The sequence below is a fragment of the Callospermophilus lateralis genome, chromosome 5 (assembly GCF_048772815.1).
Source record: "Callospermophilus lateralis isolate mCalLat2 chromosome 5, mCalLat2.hap1, whole genome shotgun sequence".
NCBI classification, from domain to species: Eukaryota; Metazoa; Chordata; class Mammalia; order Rodentia; family Sciuridae; genus Callospermophilus; species Callospermophilus lateralis.
The window spans coordinates 18096152-18119888 of record NC_135309.1 but is presented as its reverse complement, the minus strand read 5'-3'; the positions used below and the strand labels follow the sequence as shown (position 1 = coordinate 18119888).

At 53.4% G+C, this 23737-nt stretch overlaps 1 protein-coding gene across 1 annotated transcript in view; it reads right to left on the bottom strand.

Annotated features, from left to right (window-relative positions):
• The window catches only part of Slit3 (slit guidance ligand 3), a 568745-nt gene that overhangs the window by 69754 nt on the left and 475254 nt on the right, over positions 1 to 23737 (bottom strand). Inside the window, exons 13-16 of the mRNA XM_076855688.2 lie at positions 14880 to 15023; positions 13511 to 13674; positions 3865 to 4015; positions 2542 to 2616 (exon numbers count right to left, since the gene is read on the bottom strand). Coding sequence (XP_076711803.2) covers positions 2542 to 2616; positions 3865 to 4015; positions 13511 to 13674; positions 14880 to 15023 — 534 coding nt within the window. The remainder of the gene's footprint in view (positions 1 to 2541; positions 2617 to 3864; positions 4016 to 13510; positions 13675 to 14879; positions 15024 to 23737) is intronic.

Below are 23737 nucleotides of genomic sequence, written 5' to 3'. Positions count from 1 at the left end.
CCCAGCTCCTCCCTGTTAAAATGTCTGACCAGCCACGCTGCTGCCCCTCCATCTCCTGCACCTCTCTCTGAGCTGCACACCCAGCCCCCTATTCACTTCTGATCCACATCATAACTTGCAAGTAAGGTGAATTTATTTCTACTATACAAATGCTAATAAAACTAAGGCCTACAAAGGCCAAGGACAGTCCCCTGGTCACACAGCTGGAGAAGGTCCAAGCTGAGGCCACAGGGAAAACAGATCTGCCTGCAGGTTCTCCCCAGCATCTAGATGCTCTTCAGAAGTGGGGACACTTGGCAGGCCTGACCTTCATTCCAGTGTGGCAAATAAGAGGACGAGCCTTGCCCCTTTGGATGAGAGCTGGGCCTACATTTGTCACAGTCCCCACTCCTCCCTTTTGCTGCTGGGTCGCTGAGGTTGGGGTCAGCAGCCCCTCATGTGTTTGTGCGAGTGTCTCCCGTGGTGCAGAAGTCGACTCTCACGCTTCATCCCTAGCATCTGTCTGCAGGGAGGCACAAAGAAGGGGAGTCACACCTGAACTGGGAGAATGTGTGTTTCTCTGCAAAAGTGAAGGCTGTCTTCTCCTGTTCGCCAGGCACTGGGCTGTCCTGACTCTCCTAGCACCAAATCCATAGGTGGGTAAGTTTCTGCCTCAAGGTCAAAACAAGCACGCATCCCTGGTATGAACTGGGAAGGACATCTCCTGGCAGGTGATGGGTGCTATTTGGCTGGGTCCCCGAGGTCCGTGGAGTGCTGGATCACAGTGACAGCTCAGAGTGCTCTGCATTGCCCACAGGTACAGACCAGTCCCTGGGGCTGTGGCCAGGGTGGTACTGTGGGCAGGGAGAGGAAGGGCCAGAGCAGCACCAATGAGATGTGATGCTGCCCAGGGCCTAGGAGGGGTCTGTCCTCCCTGTCCACAGGATGCTGATGGGTGGGGTGCAGAGAACAGAAAAACAATAAGGAGTCATATTCCCATTATGAATGGCAGTCACATTCTGCAAAGTCACCAGGTCTCCTGAATTAGCAAACACAGAGCTGTGGCTCCCGGGGAAACACAGGGTCAGGTCCTAGGAGGCCTTGCCCATGGCATTTCATCAACTCATCAATAGGAGACTTGCTTCATGAGTGTTTCTGCTTAAAGACACCTTATTTAATATGTTATTGATTCATTAACATTGAACTTGCAGCCCGCAGCAACGTGTCTCCTGCCTGAACGGAAGACGTTCCCTAACACACGCATTTCCTCCCCAGGCCCAGCACAGGCTTCTCAGGCTGAGCACAAACTTGCAAATTATGTGGCCCTGAATAAACCACAAAGGGACACTTGTTTACAACACGAGGGCTGAACACAGCTGGTGCACCAGCTTTCGACATCAGCGGGGGACGTGTGTAGGGTGACCGAGTTCTCCCCTGCAGTGGACTCTGTGCATGGCCAAGAGTGGCCTTGAAAGCAGGAACAGTCTCGATTGTGGAGCTACATAAATTCTAGCCAGCAGGTGGGTTTGCAAATATGTACTCTGAATAATGAGGACGGACTGTGTTTCCCTTGCTTTGGAAATAGACCCAAATTCTGGGGCCAAGGGAGATGGAATAGGGGGTGGGGGAAAAGGGTGTCAAAGAGAAGATGGCCTTGGAATCAGACAGCAGAGACCATCTCTGTGCTGGCTTCCTCTGCTGGGGCACCCAGGAAGGGAGGAGGAGGGAAGGAAGCCCAAACTCACACTAGTGTGACTGTAGGTGGATCCAAAGTTAAGTACCAGTTCTGATATGTGTTTGATGGGTGGTCTTAGAGAAGTCACTGAATCTCTCTGAACTGCAGTTCCATGACCTATATGAAGGGGACTATGAAGCCAGCACAAGATGGGTGAGGAAGGACCAAATGACCAATGCATGTCAGACAGGGCACATGGCCCTGGCTCAGACAGGTACCCTAATATCATGGCAGTGTTATTTTTGTTACCTTTGTGACCTGGTCCCACTTGGGCAGGGAGAGGGTTATGTCAGAGGACAGCCCGGGAGCAGAGAAGAAATAAAACGTGTCCTCTGACTGAGCCCAGGCTCTGGTCAGATCCAGGGACCCCCAGACTAAAAGCCAGTGTGAGCACAGCTGACAGCCTTCCCACCATGTGCCTGGGGATGGAGACACCTCGACTCCACCTACCAGCCGGCCACGAGCTGTCCACTTGTCAGAATGGAGAGTGACTGTGCCGGGATGCCACACTCCATCGCTGGTCCTCACCCGGGGCCCAGCTCTTGGGGTAGTGGATGTGGGGTGGGGTAGGGCTGAGCAGAGGGGCAGTGGGGTCAGGGATGCTGTGGGCGCACGCTTATCACAGCATGTGACCATGAGACACAGACACATTTCATTTTGGCCGTGTCTGTCTGTCCTGTAGCCCAGCACAGGCCATGGCCGGGGTCAGCAGAAGGCTGGGAGGGGCTGCAGCGGGCGAGGGACCCCAGCGCCCTGGCTTCTGCTCTGTCTGAACAAGACCCTGGTCAGGGAGTGCGGTGGCTGCCCAGCTCCTGAAGTTCACTTACATTTTCCGCAGGTTCGGCAACTTCTTGAAGATGCCCGTGGCCTCTAGAACAGATATCTCGTTGTCATTCAGTCGCCTGCAGGGAAGCAAGAGGGTGAAGGGGTGAGTCAGCTGGGGTGAGGCGCCTCCTTCACGCCCTCTGCTCGGCTCCCTGCGTGGCTTTGACTGAGAGGCCCCGACGTCGCATTCAGCTAGGGCCCCTAGAGCCATGGGACTCGGCAACTGGGCAGCCGCAGAGTGCGGCAGGAGAGGGAGCATACTGAAGGCTTCCTCCCCTGCAGGAAACCCCTTCAACCTGGGTGGAGAGTCCTTCTGGAATATTCTCATGGGCATCCACGAGAATATTCAATTGCCAAGTGTCTGCCTTCATTTTGTGAGTACCTTCATTTTGTGGGAACCTTCGTTTTGTGGGTACGAGTGGCAACCTAGAACACACCGGGAAGCTTTTATAGCACCTTGCCAAACTCCTCAGCTCTTTCCTGAGCACTGTGAACGCAGGCAGCCCTGAGGCTCCATGCCCAACATTCCTACTGGCTCAGGGAGAGCGGTGAGCAGCGAGGCTGGACCTTCCACGTCCTGTGTGGATTCCAGAAGTCAAAGAGAATGACATGATCCCAGCCCTGCCTTCACTATTTACCCAGGGCCTGCCCTGGGCAAGGACTGAAGATGAAACTCTGTGCTCTTCTCCTTCTTACTCTTCCCAGTGGATGCCCTCGTTCTAGAGCTAGGAAACGGCCTCAGACGCGAGAAGCAGCTGGCCCATTTCAGGAAGACTGCAGGGAGCAGGTGTCAGGCTCAGTCCCTCAGCCCCATGGGCTGCACCTTTGCCTTACTAAGGTATGAATTTGAGCTCTTCCTTTTTTTGGATAAACCAATATAGCCCTTCAGTAGCATGGCAAACAGGAAGGTCAGCTATATCTAATCATTCTAGTAGTTTTCTTGCTTTATTACAGTTTTTAGTTTAATCCCTATCTTCCTGTTGGCATTATAAGCTCCCCAGGGCCAGCAGAGGCTGTCTGCCTGCTCAGGTCACTGAAGATGGACCTGGGCATCATAGATGAGACCAGCACGGGGCCTGGCTTCCCCTGAGTGCTCAGGATGCATTTATGGAATGAAGAAATGGATCTTCCTGATTGAGAGCGAGCCATCCGTGCACGGCCAGGTGTCTGCCTTGGCTTGTTATGCAGAGGATGCCCAAGGAGTGGCCCTGCAACGAAGCCAGAGAGGGCCACCTCCAGGAGACACCCCCCCCCCACCCGGGCTGGTGGAGGGTGACTAGGGTGCAAAGGGAGGGGAGGGTGTTCACACACAGGGTGGGACTTACAGGTCAGTGGCGTATTCGGGGATGTGGCTCGGGATGCGGGCCAGCTTCTGGTTGGAGCAGTCCACAATGGTGCCCTCACAGCGGCACTTCTCGGGGCACACGAGGTCCATGAAGCACTCGCTGCTCAACCGGCTACGGTAGTCCTCGGAGCCTGGGCGGGGCCAAAGAGGGGCGTCAGCGTCATGGGTTCCCTTGCAGAGGGCCTGAGGTTGTCCATAGTGGGGGAGGGGAGACAAACCAGCCCCATGAATTGAGGTGCGTGTGGGGGGTCACACGACAGACACGGCATCACCGTCATTGGTGGGCACCGCAGGGCCCCCTGCCCCATCCCTGCCACTTTTCCTGTGATCTTTGTCACTCATCTCTTTCATCTTTAGGGAAACCAGGCTCAAGATCCGGGCTCTTATGCTTTTGTGGGCCAGGGACCTATCTGAGAAGCTGAAGAAAATCATGTTCCTTCTGCTCAGAGAAATACTGCAGGCTGCATGGGTAGAGAATCCAGCCTCCAGTTTGAGGGAGGCTCCCTGCTCCATGAAGCCTACCACCCACTGAAGCTCTAACTGTTCCTCATGACCCAAGCAGAAGAGATTTTGCTAGGGTTTCTGTGGGGCTCCCTCAGGGCTGGGAATAAGGCAAGGGAAGAAGTGCAAACTCAGTTGTCTTTGGGGGCTTGACAATAATGAAATGAACAGAGGAAGACAAACCTGTGGTCCTAAGTGACCACTGACATAGGGCCTCAGTACTGGCAAGACAGTGATGAGGATTAGGCAGGTGGGGGTTTGGAGCCCACGATGCTCATGACTGGGAATTTGGCTCTGAGTTGCCCAATGTTTCTTTTCCTTTTTATTTATTTTTTCCCTCAAGAGAAACCAGGTATTTAAAAAATATTGGTATTAAATTCAAGTTTGAAACACTGTGAACATAAGCATTTGAGGGTCGGCTCTGACCTCTGTCTTAGAGACTAAGTCCTATTTAACTATAGTGCAAGGGCAGTTCCCATGAGTTAAAAGTTGGAGCTAAGATTTATTTTTTCAAAATTGCATTTCTCTCAAGGTCATACAGCAATGGCAAGGAGACTGACAGTCTGATGTCTCTGAGAGGTGCCCTGGGGAGCAGCCGGCAGACCTCAGTGAGCACATGAATTATGCTGGCGGTAATGGGGATCTCCTGTTCTCTTAACAGACAGGAGTTCCTTGCTGGCCAGGTCTTTTCATTCTCTCACCCCACATGCTGCATTAGCACCAAGTTAGGCAAAAAGGAACTTGGTCCACATGGGCCCATGCATGTGGGATGCCTCCAGCACCCGAGTGTCCCGTGTGCACTTCTGAAGCGTCTCAGAGTATGGATGTGGCTTGTTGGTAGAGCCAGCTGAGCGATACCTTGGTGATCTTATCTGTGACCTTATGGGGCGCTAGTAGTCTGCAGGTTTCAGCAGCAGAGGGCATCAGCTTGGCCAGGCTTTGCTGTGAATTAGCCTGAGCCTCTCCGCAGGTGAAGTGCAATCAAATAGCTGCTCCTGCCTCACCCGGGTTGGTATGAGGCTGAGAGCAGGATCCAGGAAGTGGAGCCTCTCTGGGAGAGGCAGGTGGAGTGTGGGTGCTTGTGGTTCTACTTCTGCTCCCTTCTCTGCCACCTGGCAAGTCACAGGCCACTGACGTCAGGGGGCTGATGTACGAGCTGCTACTTGGCTAGAGCCAGGCAGTCTCCTCTGAGCTTGGGTGATCCCATGGAAGCCCTGAAATACCCTGAGGTTCCATTTTATAGATGAGGAGACTGAGGCCTACAGAGTACTATGTGCATGGCGAAGGGATGAACCCAGATCGGCTGCTGCCAGGGGCCATGGAACCAGCACAGTGCATCACCACAGAAGTGCTTTTAGACCAGAGCTTCATCCTGTGCCTCTGGGAACGACACACACAGTCAGATGTGGTGGCATGTGGGATTCTGCTCCGGTGGGCTACAGTCAGGCAGAAGGCAGGTGTCTCCCTCTCTCGGGGTTCCCTCCCTTCCTACTATCTCCCTGTGGTAAGTGCTGATGGGGGATGAACCTGGTGGTCTCTGCTCTGAAGTGGCGTATCTACCCCAAAGCAGGGAGCCAGAAACCTGGCTGTGTCCTCCTTTCTTCCTCTGCTTTCTCCCCATCCCCACTTCATCCAGCTTCCTACCCCCAGGCTCAAGTGAACGGAATGGAGGCCCGTGTCCTTGTGATTTAGATGGCTTCCTGGCCCAATGTATAATGCGCATCTCCAGCCTGTGGCTTGCCGACATCGTTCCACTAAACCCTGACACCTGGGCAGGCCATTCTCACCCCGACACGTGGGCAGGCCGGGTTGGGTGAGTTCCATTTGTGAACCCTTTCGAGGCCCACAGGGTACTTCCCGCTCTTGTGCCCTGCTGGTGGGTCCACGTGGCAACGGTGTGCAGGGGCGAGTTGCACGTGTGCGTCTGTTTTCCCTTCGCAATGTGTCTACAACGGGATCCTTGCAGAGCTGAGGACTCTGCCTGCCGATCACAGGCAGAAAGACAGGAGGGGACACGGTTTGCTCTTCAACACGAAGAGCCTGAAGACGTGGCTGGCTGGGGACAGCCGCCTGTTAAGTGCATTTTCCTTTTAATCAAGGTGAGAGCGGCCATGGTTAGCGGGAATCGCTCTCAGTGGTACAGTTAGATTATAATGGCGGACCTCTGCGGTGGAGCCGCTGACCCATCTTAATGAAATGATTTTGCAATTAGATTCGATGGACTAATGTGCTCTTTCTAGCATTTCTCCCCCTGCTGTTTTTGTTATTGCCCTGGTTTGCAATAATGAGGGGGTCGGAGAGTGATATTTCACGGGAGCCAGAAATGTTCACAACGGCGTAATGTACATAACCAAAAAAGTGGGTTCCCCAGTCCCAGCCAGCCCGAAATGCCACCTCCATCACTTCATATTTCATTACCGAAACTACCCAGGGCTTCTCGGAGCCATTTGTTATGCCTAATGCTCATAACTACCCAAAAGTATTTTTAACTTTTCCAGAGCTTTAAAAGTCAATTTCAATCTCAATGCATATTTTTCACTGCCAGAAATACTTAGTAGGAGGGAACCAGCAGAATCAGGCAGCTGCTTCTCTCTTTGGGGCGGTTCAGACAGGAGAGATCTCCGGAGGACTCGGAGAAGGGCCATAAAGCTCAACCCTGGCTGAGGTGCGCCCTGGGAGTGCTGACGTCATCTGGCATTGTCCTGCTCCTGCCCCTGAAACCCTCCTCCCCTTTTGTGAGCAGCTCAAGACGATGACACTTGGTAGTGATCACAGAGAAGCTTTAATAGACAGGGTGGGGTGAAGGTGGATGTCCACAGCATGAGACTTTACTAGGAATCCGGCCTCTGGCCCCTCCTGGGAGGGACGCATGTGACAGGTGAGGGGCCTGGGACTGGGCAGCAAGAGCTCCTATTCTTTGGATAGTTTGGCTGGGCTGATTAGGGGCAAATATCAGTCCCAGGTGGATCGGAAGTCACCAGGACATCATTATCTGATCAGCAGGGATCTGCCCACTGCTGTGGCCAGGGCTTTCCTCTGTCCCCAGTAGCCCTCTGATCAGTGGAATGAGGAAAAGGAGGAAAAGGGCAGAAAGAGGAACTGGGGGAGCGTGACGGCCTTTTCAGTAGCTTGGAGAGGAAGTGGTATGGACAGGGGGGCTGCGAGTGTGAGTGGGTCAGAGGAGTGTTGGCAGGCACACAGACGTCCACGCACAGGCAGGGCCGGGACCCGACCCCAGGGGCCGGAAGACGCTACCTGGGTTAGCAGGAGTTTGGCCAGCAGTTGTGCAGTGAGGTGTCCTAAGCTGTCCCCACTGGATCTAGTATGAGTGCATCCAGGGCTGGAAGCAGAGAAGCTCATGGTCATGAGCTTGGCGGGAGGGCACAGTAAGGATCCACCACCCAAGCCTGGCTCCTGGCATGGTGGGGCAGTGGCAGGGAACTCAGAATTGTCGCTCCATAAGGGAGAAAAGGTGTCTCAGGCTTGAGAGATCCTGGCATGTTCCTGCTGGAGAGGCTGAGCCATTTAATTCCTCCTTACTCAAGTTACTGCTGATAACAGATGTAAGCTTGGAAGGGAACGTCCTTATAGATTCAAGCCAGGGATTGAAATGTTTTCTAATTCAAGGTAACAGGAATGTGCTCAGCCAGGAAGGCTGAGGGTAGAAGGGGCAGAGCTCAGCCAGATGGAGGCAGTTACTTAGTGATGGGGCCAGTTAGCCAGCCTCTCTGAGCCTCAACAACCTTATCTGTACAATGGGACTCGGTGATGTAAAACATCACCAGGCCTGGCCTATTGCAAGCACCCAGTATGTGTTAAAAAATTCAGAGAGGTGAGTAGGATGCCTCATTAGTCATCAATGGTAGGAACTGGCTCTGCAGGGCAACTGGAGGGAGACATGATGAGAGTCCTAGACTTTGATGGGAACCCAGTGCCCAGCTCCTGAGTCTAAGCTAGGGTGTGGGTCCCACCTTAGCTCTCTCTCGTGGGATGCAACAGAGACTAGGAACCAACAACACAATCTTGTTTTATGCTGGGTCAAGGATGTATCAGGAAGATCCCTCTCTAGGGTCAGAATCAGCAGGTGTCTGCACAGCCCACCTGGCCCTGAGTGAGCATCAGACGAGGAGCCCAGTATATCTGCATGAACTGTGCTTGAAGTTCAAGGAAACAGATAGGACTTGAGGTCTAATAGGGATCAGGGCCAAAGTGTTCATGAGGAGCAGGAGTCAAGTTTAGAAGGAGCCATGGTGAAGTTCAAGGTCTCAGACTCATGCCAGCTTCACCCATTCACAAGCTCACACTCATCTCACATGAAGAGGATTCCAATGGAGGTGGTAAGGGTCATGGGCAGGATGGACTCCCCTTTGGGTTAGCTGCTGCATGGGGAAATGACCTTGGGCTGGGATTCTCCCATGAGCCACAGCTCAAACCTAGCTATTACCCATGGCTGGCATCCACACTAGATTTGGGGGATGGTGCCTCCATTTGGGGTACAGATATGGCTGCAGCTTGTGGGTTGGCCCCATGTGCTTCTCCAAACCCATTTCACCCTGCATCTGAATCCTCAGAGACTCCCACCCTCCTCCCTTTTGAGTCAAGATGGGGAGAGGGGTCTGGCAGGTGGGCTGTGGTGTCCAGAGCAGAGGAGGAGTGTCCGGCGGCGGCGGTGGCGGGCCATGCTGCAGGAGAGCGCGGTGCTTTCCGCGGTGCTTGACAGAACCATGTTCCGTTTCCATCGTTCCACCACATGGTTAGATCAAGCACAAAGGAAAGCCCCACGGCCACTGGTCAGAGTCAAGGTCAGGAAGCAGCATCAGAGAGAGGACAGGAGCGCTCAGAGGAAGCAGCGTGGAGAAGCGGAAGCCGGAGCAGGCCCCCACTGCGCGTGATTAGTACCAGGAGCGGAGTTCCACTGGAACGCTTCTGAAGGCCCTGCTGCCCTGTGCCCCGCCCCAGGGACACACAGCAGGAAGGAGGACAACACGTGGGAAGCCATCAGACACCTTCTCAGAGGCATCAGGGCAGAAGGAACCCCTCCCCAGGGGGTGGAGAACATCCAGACAGCTGTGGTCACATCGTGGGCCTGAGCGGAGCATCTGACCTCCGTTCTGCACCTCACCATTTGATAAGAACCAACTTAGCAAAGCATCTTCTGAGAGCTTTGCCACACAGGGCCAATCCCAAGGGCCGAGTGGTGCCATCCGCTGTCCACTATCCCTTAAATAGAGACACATCCATATTTCCTGGGAGTCTAGCAAAGCGGATGCTATTCTGCAGGAGAAAGCCCCTGTGACATTCCATTACTCAGGGGGTCTCCTCAACATCCTCAGGGTCCCCAGGAGCCCTCGGCTGACAGCTGTGCATTCCATACCACTGGGGGTTTGGTGGAGGAGGTATGGGTATCAAAGGAGACACATCTTCCTACCCAGAGACCTGGGAAGCCAATGGGGCTTTGAGTTTGGCACCAAGAAAAAACTACAATCACCATGGTCTGAGGCACCAACTGTCACAGAGATAGTGGCAGGTGAATGGAGAGTGGCTCCTGACTACAGGGCCTCTCAAACCAAGAGAGGGAAGGACGGGGGAACCAGTCACTCAGCTGGAGGGCAAAACACCTGATTCTAGGGTCCTGTTGGATTCCCTGACCTCCTCCTTGGCTGGGAGTCATGGCAGTGGTGAGGAGGGCTAGCGAGCCATGATCCTGGAGGCCAAGGAGCCAGACAAGGGTGCCCAGTCCATATTCCCATCTGTGGCAGAGCAGGGGGACTGCTCCATTGGACTGGAGAGGTGTAAACACTGATGAGACTGGTGCTCTCCCTGCCTAACCTCGGACAGGAGGGACAGTCGCCATTCCTCCACAGTGTGTTGGGGACTGGGTTTCTTGACAAGCTATTCTCAGCACCTTGACAGTGCATAGGTGGTCTACAATGGTGGGCCAGTTAGAAAGAGGCCACCTCAGCCAGAGCCAGCCCCTCTGCCTTTCTAAGCCCTTGCATCTGTAATCTGAACTTCACCTCTTGTTGACATGCACACTCCCGGGCTCTGTGGACACTCTGCTTCTCAGATTTTGTCTTGGAGTTTGATCAGTATCGGGGCAGGGGAAATCTACCCCATTCATGCACCCCGCCCTAAAATCTCCCTTTCCTTGTCTTTGGCTTCCTCCTCCAAAAGGAAATGAAGGGACCTGGAAAATATACTATCAAGAATCTTCCTAGTATATCAGAAATCCTGGGTTCCAGACCTTGCCCTGAAATTACACCCTATACCTTTGACAGGGCTTTTGAGCTGTGTGGTCCCCAACTTCTTCATCTTTAGAACAGACCGGATGTTCTCTGAGGTTCCTAAGATGTCTGGCTGTTTGCCACTTTGGGACACATGCCCTCCCTCTGGGCCTTTTCTTTTCTCTCTCTCTCTCTCCGTCTCTTTTGGTGCTGGGCCCATGGCCTTGCCCGTCAAGGCAATGTTCTGCCTGAGCCACACCCCAGCCTGCACTTTCCATCATGAGAGCTTCTTCTCACACAAAGCAGGGAGCAAGACAGACAGCTCCTTCAACTGGCAAGGGCTCCCAGGATGGGCCAGGGTCGTGCAGCCAGACAGTGCCTGTGCAGGACTTAATCTGATGGTCAGATTGCCCCAGTCGACAGCACCCACCCCGATCTCCTGCCCAGGCTGCAGCTGATACAGAGAGGCAGAGCCCAGCAGCTGGGGAACCAGACGCCCTGCTAAGGAGAGCTTTAAGTGCGGCAGGAGCAGCCCTCAAATTGGCTGCTAATTACATCAGCTGTCTTTTCAAGGGGGTGTTTTAGGGGAAAGTAAAATGCAGAGTTATTATCTGTCAACTCCACTATGTGTCACCTGCCCCCCTTCCTCCTGCTGGAGCTTCCTGGAAACACAGAGCTTTAGGTCCCTGGTTTCTGCCTCCCCCAGGGCCAGGGCAGGACTGGGTCCTGGTGTTTCTCAAAGCCCAGGCCCTTGGAGCTCAGCGGCAGCTCTCACTACCTCTTCCCTGCAGCTATGCAACCTAAAGGCACATCTCATGCTAAACGTCAAGCTCCCGATGGCTACAAACATCTCTACCCTGTAGGCAGAAGCTTTCTGTGTAGTATTGTTTTTTAAAGAAATAATAATATTTTAGTCAAGGTCAACCGAGAACCCTGCCCCCTCTCCCTGTCTATGTCTGTTTACAGTCCCCCCCACCCACACAGGAGAGGAGCCAGGACCCTGCGAATGCAAAGGCAGGAAGGCAGACAGGCGGGCAGATGCAGGGCCGGAGTGAGCCTTGTTGTTTCTAGGTCCCCTTTCTCCTCCTTTTTCTCCTCCTAGCTCTTTCTGTACCTGCCATCCCTAACTTGCTGTCCCAAATCCCCACCCACAGCCATTCCTAAGTCATTCCCAAGGTTGTGGGAGGGATCATCCTCAGACCCTGGCCTACTCCACCCCAGCCCTGTCACCCAGGGGCTTGATGTCACCTAGGGGCTTGGACATTGACAGGACACTCACGAGACTGAGGTTGGCAGATGGTCCCTCTCTTCCCCTGACTCTACAGCCCTTCTCCTTGGCTACTACTAATTGGCCGAGACAGTTAACGGGGCCCTGGGCAGGTGGAGGCAGGAATAGAATGAGGAAAGGCCCTGGGAAAGGACCAGGTGACAGTTCTATCCTCAAAAGTTCCTTCCCAGAGATGCGTGGGCCCAGAAAAGAACCTAAGGACAGACTTCAGGGTGGAGTGGGACCATGAGGTCAGGGGAGGGGCAGCTGTTGACCTCCTTCCCAAATGCTCCTTCTGTCCCAGATGCTGGGTGCCAGTGGGAAGAGCGAGCAGATCTGGGGTCCACTCCTGCCTCTGCGGTGGCTGACTGTGGCCTCGCCCTGGGGTGCCCTTTCACTCTGAGCCCTTGACTCCTCTGCCCTGGCACAGGGACCCGCCTGCTGCCCTGACAGGGCTATCTATCGGAAGGAGCCAGTCAACTGGAAGCCTCCAACATGGTGCTCCTCAGAGGTGGAGGGTCCATCTGGTAATGTACATCATTATTTTGAGGAAGGCCCGTTGGTACCAACTCTTCACACTGCCACCACGTCCCTGAGGCCTCTAGGCCCTCTTGAGGCATTTGATTCTCCCAAGAAAAGTAAAATCAAAGAGCTCCAGTTCACCCTGGAGACTGGGATCACAGAACTTGACTCAGAGGACAAGAACGTGGTGCTGCCTGCTGGTCTTCTCTGTTGACCAGTTCCCTCGATGGCACCCTCCCTGATTACCAGAAGATGCTCAGGGCAGGGGGAGAAGCAGGGCCCTGGCTGAGGCCAGCCTGTGTGCACCACCCGCCTCTGTCCCTCGACTGTCAGTCACCTACCCCAGGAGCAGAGGCTGGGCAGTGATCTTTTCCAGTAGAAAAGAACATGGATGCCAGTCATTTTAACTGCCTGCTCATCGAGTTCTCGGTCAAGGAGAGCTACTTCTCTTTCCCAGACTGGCTAAGACTCCCCTTGTCATTTGTCCCTGTCCTTCCTGGGTGCAGTGGGGAGAAATGTTTCTAGAGCACTTGGCACGAGAGCGAGGCCGTGCTTCTTCCCAGTCTCTGCTGTCCTCTCCGACACCAGGGTGCAGCTTGGAATGGATAGTGAACCTGCTTTTGAAACTCGTAATGCGCTTGGCCGCAGGGCTGTACCAAAGTCTGTCCGTCTTCCAGGGGACTTGGATTACAGGGAGAGCCTGCCGCCTGGCCTGGGCTACATTTATTTCTCTGTCTGCCATTTGGGAAGCAGGCTTTGGAAGCTGAAAATCCAACGTTACCCTCCTGTCAAGGACACGTGTGCAGAGGCTGTCCTGTCTCCTGGCTTTACCTAGCTCTGGGGCTCCGAGGCCGCCTGGGTTCTGTCTGCCCTGCAGCCGCCTCCCTCTCCCCTCCCCCATGCTTTGATTGTGTGTGTATGTGTGTGTTTTATTTTAAATCCATAAGGTAATTGGTTTTCTGTGGGCTAACTGAATTTCCCCAATTTAATTTGCAAAGATGCTCCCCAGGAGCCATTACGGGCTCGCTGTCCTCTAGATTGGATTACTGGCCTCTCAGGGGCTGCTGTGTTCTGAGTCAGAAAGTGGGGCCCAGCCCCCGTAACCTGATTACCTGAGCAGCGGAACTTCTTGCTCTTGATCTGGCTGATGCGCTTGTTGGCCAGCCGGCGTGGGCTGCTGCAGCGGGCCCCACTTGTCTCGATGGGGTTGTCCTGGAGGTAGTCAGCCAGCCACTTCAAGTGGCAGTCGCACACAAATGGGTTTTGGGCTAAGTGGCTGCAAGAGGGACGGGGCTGTTAATCGGGAGTGACCTGTGGCGCCTCGCTCCACCACCACCTTGCCTGGCAATCGGTGCAGGGCCCTGTCCCTTGTGGTCCCAGGAGGCCTGGGGGTGCTGCTTTCAGACAGGACTCAAAGAGAGGGCCTGAGGCTGGCTGGCTGCCAGGACAGGCACAGATGCAGCTAGCATCTGGTCTGGGGAACCAACCCCCAGCTCTCCCTGTTCGGGGCAGGACCCGCCATCACGCATCTCTACTCTCACCCATGCCAACTCAGGCGGGCAAGCAAGTCTCAAGCTTTAGACTCTACACCCTGGCAGAATGCATTTTATTTCTCCAAGCTTGGGGACACCAGGCTCGTAAAGCAGCTGGCGTGGCGACTGGCATATGGTGGGTGTTCCAGATACAGCAGCGGGTATTGTTATTATCCTTATCATCACGGAGCGCCGGGGCCTGGCCTCCCCTGGCGCAGCAAACTCTGCAGAGCGCTGGACGCAGAGCGTGGCACCCGCTCGGTATTCAGCAGACAGCAGCTGCTCTTGCCCTGGATGGGTTTCTGCCTCTGACTACAGGGTAATGTGTGCCAGTGATTCGTGGGGTCTTCAGGAGCCCCAGGCTCACTGCAGGCCTGGAGCTGGGGTCCAAGCCTCAAGCTGGAGCCATTAAAAACATGGGCTGAGATCTGGACTCAAATGTGATCTACTCACTTGCAATATTTATGCCCATCTGTGGTGCCCATAATGTACTTCCCAGTGAGGAAGAAGTGTTCCCAGAGTCTCTACGAAACACTTAGTTTTGCAGGTTTCTGTTGGTAGGCAGAAATGAGTCATCAGCAGGGATGACACCTACTCAGAACACAGCAGCTGTGCTCAGCTTCTCTGCCTGGATTCAAATCCTGCCTTTTAACTAGCTGTGTGACCTTGAGTAAATTACTTAACCTCTCTGTGCCTTTGTTTCCTCACATAAGAACTGAGGATAATACTAGCATCTACACCCTAGGGTTACTGTGAGATGTAAACGTCTTTAAACAGGACAAGTGCTCCTTGTGGTGATGAGCCGCCTGAATGTCACATGGCCAGCTCCTGATTCTCATCATTCCACTCTCACTGACAGCCCAGCCATGCTCTGTGTGTGAGTTTGCCTCATCAGGGTGTTCTCTGCCACCGGACGCCTGGGGTCGCCAGAACCTGGCAGCATACTCACAGTGTCTGGATGGACTGCAGAGGGGCGAAGAGCCCCTTGCTGATGGTCTGCAGCTTGTTGTCGTACAGGGAGAGCAGGGTGAGGCTCTGCAGGTCCTGGAAGGTGTTCACCCGCAGGCAGTTGATCTTGTTGGCATTGAGGAGGCTGCAAACAGAAGAGGCCGTGATTCGCCAGCCCCGGTCATTATCAGCAGAGCACAGGCTGTGCCTGCAGGGGACAGGCTGCAGAGTGGCCATCGCTCATTCCTGCAGCCTTGAGCTCCTGCAGCTGCCCGGGGTGAGAGAGGGAGGGCTGTGTGCCTGGCCACCCTGGCTGACCACGCCTGGGAACTTGCACGGCTTCCCCATGGAGCCTGTGTCACTTGCTGCCACCTGGCACTTGCCCTTCGCTGCAGTGTTGCAGGGAGACCTGAAAGGGACCTGTGCCTTGAACTTTTTGCTTTAGAATTCCGAGCTTCCGGGAAAAGAAAAACAATCATTTGGCGCAATTATTTTAAAGCTCTAGTTGCCAGGGTTCTTTTGGATCATTGATTCCACTGGAAATCTGGTGAGAGTCACAGGTCATCCCACCAGAAAGCCCGAAGCCACGTGCAGCCACGGGCACGCACACTGCCTCTCTCCCACTCACGCAGAGGACAGGTCCATGCAGCCCCACGTGGCCTGACCCCTGCCCTTGTGCCCACCATGCCAGCCCCCCCTTCAGCTCCCCGGCTGCCTGCTTCCTCCCTGCTCCTCAGCATCTTGCTCAGGTCCTGTGACCCTCTTTCAGCAAACCTGGCTTCTCCTCCTCCTCTGCCTTTGAGCTCAAATGTCACCTCCTCAGAGAGCCTGGCCTGACCATCTCAGCTGGGACCCCCGATGCTGCCTCTCACAGCCCCTCGGGAGTCACCTCGACTTGTGATTTTAGGGTGATTTCTTTTCTTGCTTATCATTTGCCTTCAGAATAAGACTGACGGCCCCGTCGTGGCAGTGAACCCCTCTGCATCTCTCCCTTAACTCTTGGTGCTTATTCTTTATCAAGAAACTCGCCCAACTCCAGAGGCAACCTTGGGGGTGTCCCTCCTCCACAGGGGCACTGGCTTCCCCAGGATCAGCTTTCCCTGAACTGGGGACCCACTGTGAGGCTTTTCTCTTCAGATCCTTCCCTCCACACCCCCAAAGCCTCACGGGAAGCTGCCTTCTGGGTGAGACCCTGGTGCAGCGGATGCCATAGGAGAGTTCCAGAGGCACCTGGCAAGCCAACCAAATTGGAGTGCTAAGAGTTTCCTTCTTCATCCTAGTCTGGCCGGTTGTGCCCTTGAAGTCAGTGTAAAATCGTCTCTCACTCCCTCTTGAATGACAGTGGCGGGGAGGGAGGAGGATCGCTACCCAAGAGCAAAAATGGTGAATTTTTAAAATTTTGATTTTCAAGGTTGGCTTAGAGCCTCCCTGGTGGGGAATGACCCTGAGATTCCTAAGGGGCTGTTGCGCCTCAGGAGTCCCTTGACACCAGAACCCAGGGGGACGGGCCTCAGCAATGGTGGGGCTGCCCTGGGGAGCTAAGCCATCCGTGCCACCTCTCCCAGGGGTCCCTGTGCAGGAAGCAGGCAGCTGTCACATGGCAAGTGGAAGAGCTGCCTGTTTAATCTGGCTAATAATGGGCAAAGTCCCTGGGGTCTGCACAGATGTCCTCCTGCCTTGCAGTGGGAAAAGCTCACGTTTGCAGAATAGTCTCCCTGTCCTCCCCACACCCCATGCTTCTCCCAGTAACCTGGGCAGATGGGCAGAACTACCCAGGCAAGTTGCAGGTGAGGAAACTGGAGCTGAGAGGTGGCCAGGGTTGTTCAAGGTCATGGGTGTTTCGAGCGGCCTGCTGGCTGTGGTTATGATAACCAGGTCTCCAGAGGGTTCGCTCTTTTTCTTACAATGCCTCATCCACCCGGCCCATCTGTCTCCCCTTTTGCAGCATCTTCCTCAAGAATTTCCTGTGCTTTGTGTATTGAATCGTAGTCAAGGTCATGCTGTCTTGGGGACGTTTGAAGGAGGATTCCGTGGAGCAGAGAAACAGGGAGAAAATCCAGAAGACCCCACAGGGCCAAGTACTCACCAGGAATGCACCCTTCACACACACAATTTTTTATTTTGCTTAAGGGGGAAAAAAAGTGGGTGGTAAATGATTTGTTCCAAATCTTAATACTAAGGGCCTTCTGTGTGCATCACCTTGCCGGGAGGTGTTGAATTAGTCAGTCAAGAGACCAGGCCAGCTTCTCCGATGCATGGGAGAGCCCTCCTTGCACCATATGCAATATGCCGCAAACAAATCTATGTAAAACTTGACCTTTCCTGTGTTTTAAAAGTTGGGAAATTTCAAGCAAAACACACTCACAGACACACACACACTGGATTTCTATTTTCTCTTGAAAAAAATTTTTCAGAATCTCTGCCAATGAGTCCACTGGAGGTGCTGTGCCTGGCTGCCCTCTGTAGGAGGGACACAGACCCTCTGCTGGACAGTGCCCACTGCTCCCTACTGGTGCCCTTCACTAATTGACTTCACCTTCTGGCCCAAGTAGGCATGAAGATTTGAGGCCTCAGAACTGATTCATGAGCCCGCTGCGGAACCTGGTCCTGGGGAGTGTCAGAGCCTGGACAAGGAAATGGCCACAGGGACAGAGAAGTGACAACTCGGACCTGCCCTGGATGTCTGCCCAAACTGAATTCGGCCCTGGCAACCTCTGCAGGCTTCCTGCTCTCATCCCTGTGCTTCTTTGTCCCCTGCGGCTCCTAGATCTCCCCGCACGGGATGTTATTTCAAAGATGCAAGACATCATAAGGACCTGGGCTGGCAGAATTTCTAGGCAAAGAAAGGACAAGGTACAGAGCTCACAAAGCAGGGAGCGAAAGAAAACAGAAAAGGGCGCAGTCTCCTGGTCACTCACTCTCTCCCAGGCTGCCTGTCTCCCTCGGTGAGACGCGTGGGTGTAGGAGAGATAAAATTAAGCTGCTTATTGAGAATTAGATGCTGAGGACAGCCTTGCTGATCCCTAGCATCAGCAAGATCTAACAGCCTGTCCCTCTGCCCTCTCTTGTGTCAGGAAGCTGGCAGCGACTCATCTCAGGCGGGTTCCACCAATGCTGAGCTTTCTGGCCCATGGACGAGAGCTGGAGGGGATTTATGAGGCGCCGTGCTGTGGAGCAAACAGAAAAGCCATGGCGGGTAGAGCCCTCGTCCAAAATGCCGGGGACCATAAGTGTTCAGGGTCTTAGATATTTTTTTTTCCAGATTTTGGAATATTTGCATAAATAATAAGAGACATCTTGGGGTCTACAGTCTGAACGCAAAACTCACTGAGGTTTCTCGTGTGCCTTTTCCACAGAGGGTATTAAAATTACCTGAGGGTAATTTTGCGTAGTATTTTTAGTGCTCCTCTGTATTGCCTGTGACCTATCACTTGAGGTCAGGTGTGGAATTTTCCACTTGTAGTATCATTGCAGCGATCAAAAAGGTTCTGATCCTGGAGCATTTTGGCCTTTGGAACTGGAGACACTCCATCTGTATTTGAAAGGTGTGCCACCTTGCCAGGAAATGTTGAACCATTCAGCAGTTCTTAGGGCCTCAACCCAGGCCTCCCTCTTTGACTGGGGGATGGATTCTTCTTTGGAGTAGGATGCCTGGGACGCTTAGGATCCCCTGGGATGCTCCATCTGTCCTGGCTCTCCCCCATGAGGAGCAGAGCTGGAACTTCTGTGTGAAACGATGATAATGACACAGACTAATTTCTAGAGCCCACATGGCTGTGTGCAGCCCTGCATTTTCCAAAGCACTCTCTGTGAGCCGTTTTATTTAACCCTCATGACAGCACTATGATTATCTTCATTTTTCTGATGAGGATGCTGGGGGTCAGAGTGGTGATGGACTTGATCAAGGTCACCCTGCAGTAAGCCAAGCTCCAGCCTGGTGGACGTGGAAGCTCATCTCTCATCCACTGCCTGACGTCCATGTGTTCTCCTTTCCGTGTTCCCTGTCCCTGGGGATGTCTGTTTGGCTGCCCTTAGAATGCACCTGGCATGATTCAGGTGGATGAAGGTGTGTCAGTCTGGGAGACTCTGCTTGCCTCTTGGGAGTACAAAGGCATCAGTCCAGCTGACTGATTGGTTGGTCACCAAGCTGCCACTGACACCGGTAGCAGGCTCTGTGTCGAGTGTCTTATACTCACGAGGATCACTGAGTGCCAGTGGGGGAGCAGACCCTGGATTTTCAGTGTGCTCTGGGCAGCCCAGGAGAGCAGGACGAGGTAGAGACAGAGCACCCTTCATCCACAAGGGCACGGTCCAGCTTGCCTTGTCCCAGGGGCTTCCTGGTATTCCAACAGGAAATGCTGGCACCTGTAGGTATTAATCAGCCTGCTCTGCTAGAGTCCAGTGAGTCAGTGTGGGGTGTTCTGGGCTCGTAGATATCTCCAGAAGCAGAGTTTACTGTCTTCTGGGGCCATATGTTCCCAGACCTATCTCCTAAAAGAACCTCAGAGGTCATATAAATAAAAAGAGGGAGAGGCTGAGCTCATCAGGCTGGTGAGTGGCTGGGGTGCCTAACCAGCATGGTAATGCGGGATAAGCACTTGAAAGGTCAGGTACTGCCCTGGATGAATTCCATGAAGCCCCCACAGCCTTAGGTGCTGAGTGCTATCTCCATTTGACAGATGACACTTCTAGGACTCAGAGAGCCTAAGTAACTGTGCAGAGTCCCATGTGTAAGTGGTGGGTTGAAACCCATGCTATTTCACACCAACCATTATGCTACCCTGTCCTCCCTCTCATGACAGGACGGTGGGAGCCACCTAATGTTATGGGCAGAGGTGGAGGCAATGTCTTTGTGGCTCCTCCATCAGCTTACAGAACAAGAAGGGCCAACTCCCAATAGGAAGTGCAAGAGTGCTGCTGGGAGCCGGAGTACAATGCCTCCCTTCTGAAGGTATTTCTGGGTTCGCTCTGAGCCACATGGCCACCCTCTCTTTGCACAGCACTTCTGGCTTCCACATATGCTCCATGTCAAGAGGTGCTAGCACACGGCCCCTTGACCTGCTGAGAGCACTGCCTTCAGGAAGAGCAGGGCAGGGCAGCTGCAGAGGTTCACAAAGTGGGAGATGGTGAAGGCAAGGAAATGCCTGGAGTCTGGGGCCAGGAAGGGCTCTCACCACTCAAGTCCTGCTAGGGGAGTGGACTGCTAGGGGATTCGTCAGAAAAAGCCGAATAGTGGCAGCTTCTCATTCAGGGCCCAGGGAGAGATGGGCTACAGGCAGAAATGAGTCCATTCAGATCTGTAAAACGTGCCCACTGGGACCAGTCTCTTCACAAAGGCAGAAGATGGCTTGCTCATAGCCCATCCTCAGTGAAGTTGCAGGGTGTGAAAAGTCCAAACATCTGGAGTCAGTTTTAATGACGGATTGCATTAAGATCACCCTGGTGGCTACAGCCATCCACATGTGGAGTTGGTGGCCCAAAGCTGTCATTCTGGGTGGTATTTATATTCTCACACCTGCCGTGGTCTGTGGAACCATTGCTGATGTTCCTCTCCCTCTTTATGTAGTGTTTGTCTGAAGAGGCCAAGAGCTTATTCCAAACTCCAAAGTGCAAAGTCTTCTTAGGAAATTGGTGCCAAGAAAGAGCACAGAGGCCCTTATCCAGGAGAAGGGGCATAGCTATTCCAGGAAAGGTCCTGGAAGACAGGCCCAAGCGCCTGCCAGGGGAAAGCTCTGTGGACCTCCTTGTCCTAAAATCAGGCTGGGAGTCAGATTCTGTCTCATAGACACCTGGTGCAGGTACATGGAGAAATGAAGCTCATGGCCTCTGGCTCCTCCAGAGGGAGAATAATGTTTAAAGAATAGGTTATAAAGTCTCTTCGTTATTAGGAAGAAAGTTCTCTGGGTGTCTCTTATACCATCTCACATGGTGTGAAGGGTCAGTGCGGTCCCGGCTCCTCTGGCCTCCTGACCACATGGCAGGGGGCGGAGCCAGCCCTCCATTATTAATATGCTCTCCCTCTTGTCTAGTTTTCTAGAACCAGCCCTCTGCCATCCCACATTTCTTTATCCATTAAATGTACTAAGGACCACTCTGACCTAAGAACATTGTTCTCATCTTTCTACTAATATAGGGACTTTTTCCCACCTTTAGTGACTTACAGGGCACAGGGAGGAACTCAGAGATGTCTGGAGTTATCCTATTTACGACTCTGACCCTCACCAGAACCTTCTCTTGCTGTGAAAGGGTGCTCTAGACCACATCGTGCCGCTCATGAGAGGAAACAGGAGGAGCTCCCCAAGTCCCAGTTAGGGGCGGAGATAACTCCTCCCTTCTGTCTTGATGATGGCTGCACTGTTATTATGGGCTGTGGGTTGTCAGGGTGATTCCTGAGGTGAAGGAAACAGCATAGCCACTCGGTGGTCTGTCTGAAGAACAGGACCTCCTTCTACTCCAGGGACATAGGAGGGCACATAACCATAACAGACTTTAGGTCTCCCAGGCTTTCCTTGGAATACACCAGGCTCATGAGAGGGAAAACCCCTTCTCAGGGACGCGCCACCAAGTGGGTCTGTTTCCACTGCGGGAGGGATTCTCTCATCCCAACCCAGCCATTTCCATGAACAAGGGCTCCCCAATTGCCTCCCATGGGGCTCAGGGCACACCCCTCCCCAGGACGATGACAGTAACCCAGATCAGGTTCCCACAGACAGCAGCCCAGGGTAGAAACTGAGGCACAATAAGAGGAATGGATCAATGGTTCAACAGCAGCTTCTTCTGGGCTTGAGCCAGTGGGAATTCCTTTTCTGCATTTGGCAAAACTGGCTCTGTATACCTGCCCGTGTCTGGGTCAGAAGAGGTCTCTGGAAGGATGTTTTGTGGGTCAGGGTATAGACTCTAGAGTCAGACTGCCCAGGTTCCAATCCTGGCTCCCTCCATGCTATAAAATGGGGCTTTTGTTAATGCCTTCCTCTTAGTATTGTTGTAAAGATTAAATAAGATGAGGGGCACGAAATCGACCAGTACACGTCCTGGAGTGTATCAGGAATTCAGTCATAGCTACTCCTATGATTGGGAGCAAGAGGGAGTGGTTCGTGTGAAACAGCTGGTGGGGGAAAGTGAGCTATATGGAGTGAGGTTTTGTTCACTGCTCTGGAACTGCCATGTTGCTTGGCAAACTCCAAGAGCCTCAAATGGTTTTGTCTGCCTTCCAAGAAGACGGAACAACAGGTGGGGTTGCCTTAATTTATTCCAGCCCAAAGACAGCCTGGTTCAGTGTCAAACCTCCTGGTGCAGGGGGAAAAGCTTCCACCTCAGTGGCCACCCTCCGCCCTGGTGGATGACTCCCCTGTGCACGCCATGTAATCAGTGGGCACTGAATGAATGCTCTGTGTTCCCTGGGGAAAGCTGTGACAGCACAGCTTGCAGCTGTCCATCAGAGGTGGGAACGACAGCTCAGTGCCATGCTGACCACTTTTCCTGCTTTGGGCCTGGTTCTAGCCTCTGAGCTGTGAGGTGAGGGACTCAAGGGCACGCCAGCTTACCCCCACTCAAGGCCACCATCTCCTCAGATGTCCCAGGAGCCCAGGAGCCTGGGGGCGGGGAGGGAACAGAGGAGATGGGGTTGGGAGCGACTGCCCCATGAGCCATGCTGCTCTAACTGTGGGTTGGGACATATCCACGTGGGGTGTTTCAGTTCTAAATGTCCTTCCTGTTGTCCAAATGGGCACCCAGGTCACTTCCTAGCAGCCTGTTTTAAGGGGGGAAGATGATAGATTATCTTGCATCCCCCAAAGTCAATAAACGATGGTGGTAATAAACAACAGATACGCGTTCATACCGTGAATGCCTGCAGGAAACGAGCATGTGTAGGAGTAATTACAGGCCGACATGGTGGCTATTTCCAAACATCTGAAGACAATGACGACAGACTTGAGTCTCCCAGAAGCCAGGACAAAGGTTTAGTGTAAGAAAGCACTTTCTAACTTCTAAATATGCAGTGAGCACTTATCACAGAAACCATCTGCAAAAAGGTGACAGGAGGATTTGTCAGAGAAGGCACGGGAGGGACTCTGCACCAGCCAGCTGGGAGGCTTGGAGTTCTGAGGTTGCTCTGAGCTCTAAGACCTTGGGACTAAACTGAAGGAGGCAGCCCTGTGGGTCTCCAGGCAGGGCATCAGTTTAGGGGCACCTCCTGGATTCCCTGGCTGGTGGAAACTTGTTTGTATAGATACTTTTGCTGCAGCTGCTGAGAAACTCTGGAATATTCTACTATTAGTGTTGACCACCTGTACACAGGAACAGGCCAAGAAAACCACCCCAGGGGGCTGGCTGGGTACATGATAGACTGGGCATTTTGAAAGAAATGGCTGAAAAGTCCAGAAAAATGGGGAGGAAGCAGGGTGGAGGGAGCACAACCAGTTCTCATGCGCCTACTTATTAGCATCACAGAGAGTGCCGGAAGGGAAAGGTTCAGGACCACTTCTGTGGCATAGACAGCTCTGATCCATCAATCATTTGAGAGGTGGAGAGGGAAGAAAAAGGACAAACCTCTGACAAAAAGCCTTCAAGTCAAAGGAGAGGGAATTATGGAGCCTTATCAGAGCATCTCTGGTCTACCAGGAGAAATCCAATCATGCTGGCTGAACGCAGAGTCAGATCTAATCAGGACCTGCTCTCCAGCTGCTCAGCAGCAGGTCAAAACCAACGGCCGGCCGCTGGTTCTTTCTGGAAAGCAAGCCGCCTGAGTTGTGTCAACTTCTGGTCTCCTTGAGACCAGGATGCTTTGTTCTTACCCCCAGCTAGTCAATGCCATCTGCTCAAAATGGTGCCACACAACTGGAGCCAACTGCCCAGCCC